This window comes from Sorex araneus, chromosome 6, assembly GCF_027595985.1.
Source record: "Sorex araneus isolate mSorAra2 chromosome 6, mSorAra2.pri, whole genome shotgun sequence".
NCBI classification, from domain to species: Eukaryota; Metazoa; Chordata; class Mammalia; order Eulipotyphla; family Soricidae; genus Sorex; species Sorex araneus.
The window spans coordinates 154,892,038-154,900,309 of record NC_073307.1 but is presented as its reverse complement, the minus strand read 5'-3'; the positions used below and the strand labels follow the sequence as shown (position 1 = coordinate 154,900,309).

Sequence of the window (8,272 nt, the reverse complement as noted above, 5' to 3'; positions counted from 1 at the left end):
CCATCCACATATAATTTGGTAGGAAACTATAAATCTGTCTCATCTTCTCACTAAAGAACTAAAGATTATCTAAGAAGAAACATGTCTTAGTGTTTAGTACTTGTAAACATGAAGATGTTAATTCTATATATTCATATTTATTAGGATGGGAATTGGAGTTGGTAGCTTTTAATCTACCCAATTTTTTATAGAACCACATAGTCAACTTTACTTTGTCATATGTTGTAAAGGAATCCTAACTAGTAAATCATTAATTCCTCATTCTGCTGCTTATCTCCAAGTCTAAGCTCCATATGGTCTACCTAGCCATTAAAATTTTAAGATTAATCAGAAGGAAAATGTTGTTTATTATATGATTTAAAAGAATTTTATTTAGTAAGACCTGGGATTGAGTTCAAAATAAATTCATCCTGGTACTGATGAAGGACACTGATACATAAGGAAGTAACCAAGATGAAAAGGAAGGAAGAGATATAGCTTGAGTGAAGAAATGACACAGACCCCCCACATACACACTTTAAAAACTTTATTTATATAAAAAAACCTCATTTGTTTTTTTAAAAGCATTACAAGAGAAAGAAAAACAGAAAAGGTATGGAGCAAAAGACATGCTCCTTAGTAGTATTCGGTGGGCAGGTGGGATTTTTGGTTCTCTGGAATTGAATGTTTTAGTGTTTTTATAACAAAAGGAAAAAAAAAAAGTTAAAGGTTCCCCAAATCCCAGGTTGTTCTATTACCCACACCCCACCGAGAAAAAGAGCACCAGGAAAAGAGCAGAGGAGAACATGAGAAGCCAAGAATGGAGCCAGTCTGGATGGGGGTAATTGCCCCTGTGCAGTATGCTTATAGGGTCACAGAGAGGAAAAGGCTCCTTTGTGTCAGGAAAGGAGTAGGAAGAAATGGGACCTGGAGAGAAGGGTACGTAGGGATTTTAATGTATAGAGAAAGGGGAAGGTTGATGGTGAATTGTGTACTTTTCTCCTACCCATAGCCTCTATCTATCAGGGGAAAAGAGGAAAAGGATCGAGATTTCCAGTTGCATTGAACAGAACATTTAGATTAAGGGGAGGGGTTAAAGACAAATAAGGATTGGATTTCTCTACTCCAATATGCTAATATACACTAAATTGAAAAGAGGTGGTATGGGGAAAGAGTACAGGGGGATGACACGACTTCCCTGCAACCCCTTTAGAGATGATGATATATTCTGGGCGACTAAAGATTAAGAGCTGCACCATTCACCACTCCTTCCACCAACCTCATTTTGAGATTCATTAGAATAGATAGGATTTTTTTAAAAACCATATACTACTGAGCAAAAGTTTGCTATGGCTGAAATTAGAGGCTAATTCCCAATGGAGAATCTGAGGTGCTCAAAGTCACCTCTCCTTTCTACTATGTAGGGCCAATATTGGGTTAAAAAAAAAAAAAGGCAACAAAATATAATTTGAAAAATCATGACAAGTGAGACTGCAGAGGCAAAGAAAGGCACATGGAAGGGAAGGGGGAGATGCATCCCAGGCCAAAGGCACAAAGAAGAGGCAAAGCCAGGGGCAATTCCCACCTCTTTAGGGTAAAGGGGGCAGGAGTATGTACATCAAGTCCTTTTGTCAGTCAACCAATCCAAGGAATAGGTAGGGAAAGACAGAACTATTTGGGTAATAAAAGGAGAAACGGGGCAACGGGAAGCCAGCTTAAAGATTTCTGACAGTTTCAGACTAACAGATTCATGTACATTCCTATTAGCTCCTCCTAGAGGTTCTTCTCCCCAGAAGACATCTTTCTGCTCCTCCTCACCCCATAAGGTCTTCCTTGACGCATTCTCTTTTCTACAGCATCTCGCAAACGGCCAGGCCAAGTTAGCAGATATATCACAGGATGGGAGAGGAAGGGTAAGGACAGCCTCAGGAAAAGGTGACAACAGCCCAGGATTGGCACGAGGCTTGGAAAAGAGATGGAGCTTGTAGGTCCTTGATGATCCCTGCCCTGGAGATGAGGAGAGCAAGGTTTCTGAATCTCAGTTCTAGGAGACCTTCACTTACTCAAGGGCCCTTGCCAGGTGGAATGTGCCTATGTTGTCGGTCTTCTTTGCTTCGAAAATATTCAATAGGCATCAGGGAAGAGCTCATGCTTCCATTCTCAAAAAAAAAAAAAAAAAAAAAGTCCCTTCCCCACCAGAAAAAAAATCTTGATAAGAATCATCATTGTATCAGATTGCTGGACTCTGTATATGCACAGCATGGAACTCCCAATTCTTCCTATAGTTTCCAGTGAAGAGTCCCATTCTCTTCCTCCCTCCATACAAGAACAAGAGTTCCAGGGAGAGCTGGGGGCAGGGGAAAGAGCTAATCTGCAGCAGTTTCTCAAAATATGCATATAACTGAGTCAGGCTTCTTGGGAGCAATTGGTGGGGATCTTGAAGGGGGAGGAGGAACGATTAAACTTCATTGGAGGAAATTAGGAGTCGATGGAAAGAAGGCAGTCACTGAGGGCTATAAGGGCAGGAGGCAGCCTGGCAGTTGGCACAACAGTCCAGCGAAGAAAGGGAAAAAATCATCAGTCCATCTCACCACCAAAAAATAAAAATACATATATTATAAGCCCAGATGGAGCAGAGATAGCGCTGCTAAATCTTCTGCTGTGTGGGGGAGAAAAAAAAAGAGAGATGTTAATAGGGTTGGAAACAAGGAGAACCAAAAGACAGTTGAGCAAATCTGGAGGGAGAAAAGTAGCATATAATGGAGAATTAGATGACCAGCTGCACATCCCAGCCTCTTAAAAGGTAAAATAATCACGGAAGCAGTACCCCAAGCCCCACATGGCCGAGATCAGAGTCTCTGGCCTGATCGGATGAACATGATTGGCAAACAGCTGGCACATGGAGTCTCCTTCCTGGAGGATGCACTTCAGATGGCTAGAGAACATACCATGGGGGGTAAAGACACTTGGTCCCCCTCATCATCCAAAACCAACACATCCAACTCTTCCTCCAGAGATTCCTGACCATGGTCCTGCTGTGAACACATGCAAGTTGTTAGTATGAGAGTAAAGAAATAGGAACCTTGTGAGTACGTGCCCGAACAAAGGAAAATCCCACCTTTTTATATTAAAACAAGATAATAGGAAGAGAAAGGTAAGACACTTGAGAAGCAACAGGGACAGAAAGACAACATATGAGAATAGATCAGTTAGCATTAGTCTTAGCAGTAACACAATTCGGGTCTTCCTTCCCCTTTCTCTCACAGCAGAATACTGATTTGAGAAATCACAACTTTAAGTAGAACTTCTTACTTTTTCCCTGAAACACCTAGCAGAAAAGCAAGTTATCTTTCACTAGGTACGTTCCCCCTTTTCACAAAACAGGCAGGCTTCCAACTAGAACCACCCTTTGAAGTACAATAGCACATAAAGAGGATTTACCATCAAGGGTGCTCCCTTCAGTGGCTCCATATCACCGAGATCCCCAGACCGATCCAGTGTTCTGTTATGGTCCCCTCTCTCATTCAGTGTGGAATAACTGTTATCTAGAGAGGAAAGAGAAATGTATACAGAAACATGGTGTTCTCCTCCACTGTGCAATCTATAATACGCAGGTAAATGTGAATTGAAGATCTCCATGGTAACTGAGATTTCACCACAACTACAAAAGAGCATTAATATTTGGTGGTTTTTCATTTAAAAAGAAAATGAAGGCAAATGCGAAAGGTAACATGTAAAACATATACCCAGAGTTTGAAAAATTCAAAATACCTATACTGAAGAGTTCTATATATTACAGATATTGAAATGAACGTTGAGGTGTAGAGGCCAGAGAGTTTACACAAGGAACAAGGCTCTTGCCTTGCACATAGTCAACCTGGGATCAATCCCTGGCACCCTAAATCATCCCCCAAGCCTGCGAAGAGTAATGCCCGATCAAAGAGAGGTGAATAAGCCCTGAGTAATGCTGGGTGTGAAGAAAAAATAATAATAAATACATAAATAAGGTACGCTGTAACAGTTTGTAACATCACCAAAGAGACAAAACTTTGGTTAAAACGTTGGGGATGAATTTTAAAAAGCAAATGAGAGGGGGCTGGAGCGATATTACAACAGATAGAGCATTTGCCTTGCATGCAGCCGACCTCGGTTCAATTCCCAGCATCCCATATGGTCCCCGAGCACCACCAGGAGTAATTTCTGAGTGCATGAGCCAGGAGTAACCCCTGTGCATCACTGGGTGTGACCCAAAAAGAAAAAAAATTCTTTAGAATATGCAGTGAAAAGAGCAAGTAGACTGGTAAGCTAATACTGTGTGTATGCAAAGACAAGAAGCCTAGGTTAGAATATAAAAAGTGATTGAATAGGGGCTGGAGCAATAGCACAGTGGATAGGGCGTTTGCCTTGCATGAGGCTGACACAAGTTCAAATCCCAGCATCCCATATGGTCCCCCGAGCACAGTCAGGAGTAATTCCTGAGTGCATGAGCCAGGAATAACCCCTGTGCATCGCCGGGTGTGACCCAAAAACAAAACAAATGAACAACAACAACAAAAAAATGAAGTGCCTAAAATTTAAAAAAAAAAAAAAGTGATTGAATAAGTTAGGAACACAAACTTGATTCTCTACTGAGAGAGGCATATGAAGGGGTTTCCCCCCCCCCAATCTTTGAGGACAGGAGAAATAGCTCAATGGGCTGAATATATGCTTTGCACAAAGAGAGATCCAGATTCAATCCCCAGCACCATACATGGTAATTGTCATCTGTCATCCCCAGGCCCCAGCACTGCCAGAAGTAGCCCCAATTTTTTTTTTAAACAAATGGGAATTTTTCTGTATTCCACAGAAAAATGTAGATGGATCACATCTATGTTTATTGGAAAAACAGATATGTACAGCTAATGCTTTTTCTAAGATGGTAAATGAAGGGGTGTTAGAAAAACCTGAACAGCCAGTCAGTTCTCATTCCTCATCCCAATAAAATATTAATCCTGTCCTTAAGCAGGAATTAATTACCTACCTAATGATTTTGTGTTTGATCCCATACTGCTCATCTGTATTTCTTCCCGATCAGGTTTCTTATCTGTATGAAGTCAAAAAGTTATGCAAGTCAAAAACCAACCCAAAAATCTAATCATAAAAATTATTCTCTAATAAGTGTCTTTTTACTTTCCCAACCTCCAATCAAAAAATTTTTTTGCAGATTTGGGGGCAGGCACACCCAGCAGTACTCAGGCTTAATTCCTGTTCTGCACCCAAAGATCACTCCTGATGGGCTCAGGGGACCATATGGGGTGCTAGGTTAATTTAAACCTGAGTTGGTCACATGCAACACAAATGCCTACCCGCTATACTATTGCTCCAGCTCCTCCCATCAAATTTTTACTGAGTATTATGTATTACTCAAATTTTTACATAAAGTCGTGATGGAACTTAAAAGAGACCTCTTTCCAGGGGCTGGGGGATGGCTAAGAGAGCTCGAGTGAAAGCTTTGCACGCAGGAGTACCAAGTTCTAATCTCTAGCACCTCTAGAAATAACTCCTGCGCACCCTGCCAGAAATAGTCCTTACCACCACCAGGTGTAACCAAAACTATAAGAATAAAAAGAGATTCCTTTCTAGGGAGCCAGAGCAATAGTTTTAAAGGTAGCACAAATGTCTTGCCAGGTTCAATTCCATATGGTCCCCCAAGACCACCTGAGTGATCCCTGAGTACAGAGCCAGTAGGAAGCATTACTGGGTGTGACCCCACCTCACTCCAACCCCCAAAATTAAAGAAACCATTCATGGGGGGCAAGAGATAGAACATTAGGGCACTTATCTTGCACGTGGCCCACCTGGGTTTGATCCCCAGCACCATATATGGTCTCCCAGCCCTGCCAGGAGTGATCCCTGAATGCAGAGCCAGGAGTAATCCCTGAGCACTGCTAGGCGTGGCACAAACCACCTTCCCCCTCTTCTCCCCCCCACACATCACTTTTCAAATTATTTTGTCTCAGGGCCACTTTCAATCTTAAATAATTATGAAGATTTAATGCAGCTTGAATTGGTATGAGTATTATATATTACTATTTACTGTGCTGATTGATTTTAATGATTTAGTTCACTTAAAGCTAAAAACTTATACATGCTAACATAACAATTTTTTAAAAGCATTATTTTTTAATAATGAGGCTCTATCTGAAGTGCTTACAATCTTGGTACTATCTCTCTGGTCACTCTATCCCATTTCTAAAATAGTATGCCCACAAAACCATGTGTACAACAAAAGTACAGAGCATGCCCTGAATACAGTACCTAGTTTCTGGTTCCGGTCAATGAGAGGAAGAGTGCTATCATCATATGAATGACTGCTCTGGCTTCGAGTGGCATTGTTGAGATTCACCTGGAGAGCAAACATAAAATGCAGCAACATGAGAGTTCTAAGTTCACTTAAGGGTTTCTTATCCCTAATACAGATCTTTAGACCCCTGTCCCCAAATATAACTCTTCTTTCAAAGGGTAACTCATAAATACCTATACAAAAAGACACAATATAATGTCTTCCATTTGTGTTCCTGGAGATTACAAAAGTACCAAGTACCCATATTATTGGGCCAGAGATAGTACAGGCATTTAGGCATTTGCCTTACATGCAGCCAACCCTAGTGTGATTCCTGAGTTCAATAACCAAGGAATAAAGACAGGAGGGAATGGAGGTGGAGGATAAGCAAAGGGGGGGAGGGGAAACCCTATCAGGAGACAAAATTTTAGAAAAAAGCCAGTTCCTTCAAAGGGCTATAGCAGATTCTAAGAGAACTGCAGAGAGCATCATCTCTCATCACCACCAGTATATACAATATGTCACAATACAGAGGAAGACCTGTTTGGAAGTTAAGATAAGTCACAAATGTTTTTGGAGAGAAGTAAACCAATCTCTTTACTAACAAAAAATTAGTGAAATAGAAACCAAAGACAAAACATTACTTGAGACTAAAAAGCCCTCCCCCCCAAAAAAATAATAATAGAATAAAATAAATAAAAGGTTCGGTTCCATGCTTCCAAGAAACAACCAAACTAAGTCAAACCAAACAAAAAACAAATGCTCAGTTCCCTGCTACCTGAAAGTCCGATTTCTTCCATCCTTCCTTTTCCAGTGGCTTCCGCAGTTCCTTATACCCCCAGATTGTCTGTAATACAAGTGCTGCTGCTCGAACTTCTTTTTCTGAGCGGTTCCTTTTGAGAGAAATAACATCACATGGAATTTGGGTTTAAGACCCGGGAAGAAGACTGGGGGTGTAGCTCAGTGGAAGGGCACTTGCCTTGCATGTGTGAGAACCTGGGTTCAATCCCAAGAAAGAAAAAGAAAGAAAAGAGAGGAAGAAAAGAAAGAAAGAAAAAGAGATAAAGACCAGGGAAGACACCAGAGCAGGCAAGATCAAATATTCACCAAGTCCTATATTCTGTCCCAATCTCTCTCTCTCTCTCTCTCTCTCTCTCTCTCTCTCTCTCTCTCTCTCTCTCTCTCTCTTATTTTCTCATGGAAAATATTATCAATTTATGGGTAAACATTAAGACAGAAGCGCAGTACCCCTGCACATTTCACATGTAAACAAAGGGGAAAATAATCTTACAAAGCAAAAGGGGGAAAAGCTCCTGGCTAGCAATTCCCCTCGCACACCCAAACTTTGTGATTTTAAATGTTAAACTCACCCTGATTTATTGATCAGCACCAGCTTCTCAATACCCTGTGTCTCTCGAAGCTTTTTGGCAGCCTCCAAATTATCAGCAATAACCTCATTGATGGTATTCAAAACAGAGACCACGGTGTCCTCAGAGAAATTCTGGCAAGAACTCTGTTGCCCTCCTGGCAGATTTTTTACCAGGTTAGGAATTGCATGTTTACCTACAGCATTAAGACAGGAATGTGTGTGAAGAACAGGCTGACTCAGGTTACAAGGAGCCTAACCTTCATACTTAAATCACTAAATTATTAAACTTAAGTGATGTTCATATAAAACCTTCATTTTCCGGAAGGATTATCATATCAATAGGGCAAAGAACATGAAACTGCCCTGAATTTACTGTCCTTCTACTGTATTTATTCTCTCCTTCAACCACACTGAAACAAACGTACTTTCAAATATGCTATACCGGCATTTCAGAATTTAAAAAGTATATGGAATATTAAAGAATAGTTCAACTGAAGAAAGTGGGTAGGAATTTTGAAAAAAAAAAATGGCATCTGCCACATAAAATTGGGCAATTTACCCCAATCAGTTTTTTCATACTATTAAAAATAATGAACTTGGGA

At 40.7% G+C, this 8,272-nt stretch overlaps 1 protein-coding gene across 3 annotated transcripts in view; it reads right to left on the bottom strand.

Annotated features, from left to right (window-relative positions):
- Positions 1–511: 511 nt before the first annotated feature.
- CTNND1 (catenin delta 1) overlaps positions 512–8,272 on the bottom strand; it is a 60,500-nt gene continuing 52,739 nt past the window's right edge. For 2 of the 3 annotated variants that reach the window (XM_055141110.1, XM_004620398.2), the window contains 6 exons: positions 7,672–7,864; positions 7,080–7,194; positions 6,277–6,364; positions 5,000–5,062; positions 3,421–3,524; positions 512–2,638 (listed from right to left, as the gene is read on the bottom strand). In XM_055141110.1, coding sequence (XP_054997085.1) covers positions 2,627–2,638; positions 3,421–3,524; positions 5,000–5,062; positions 6,277–6,364; positions 7,080–7,194; positions 7,672–7,864 — 575 coding nt within the window. In that variant the 3' untranslated portion in view covers positions 512–2,626. Of the gene's footprint in view, positions 3,015–3,420; positions 3,525–4,999; positions 5,063–6,276; positions 6,365–7,079; positions 7,195–7,671; positions 7,865–8,272 lie in introns of all 3 variants that reach the window. The other variant, XM_055141112.1, reaches the window with a different exon arrangement.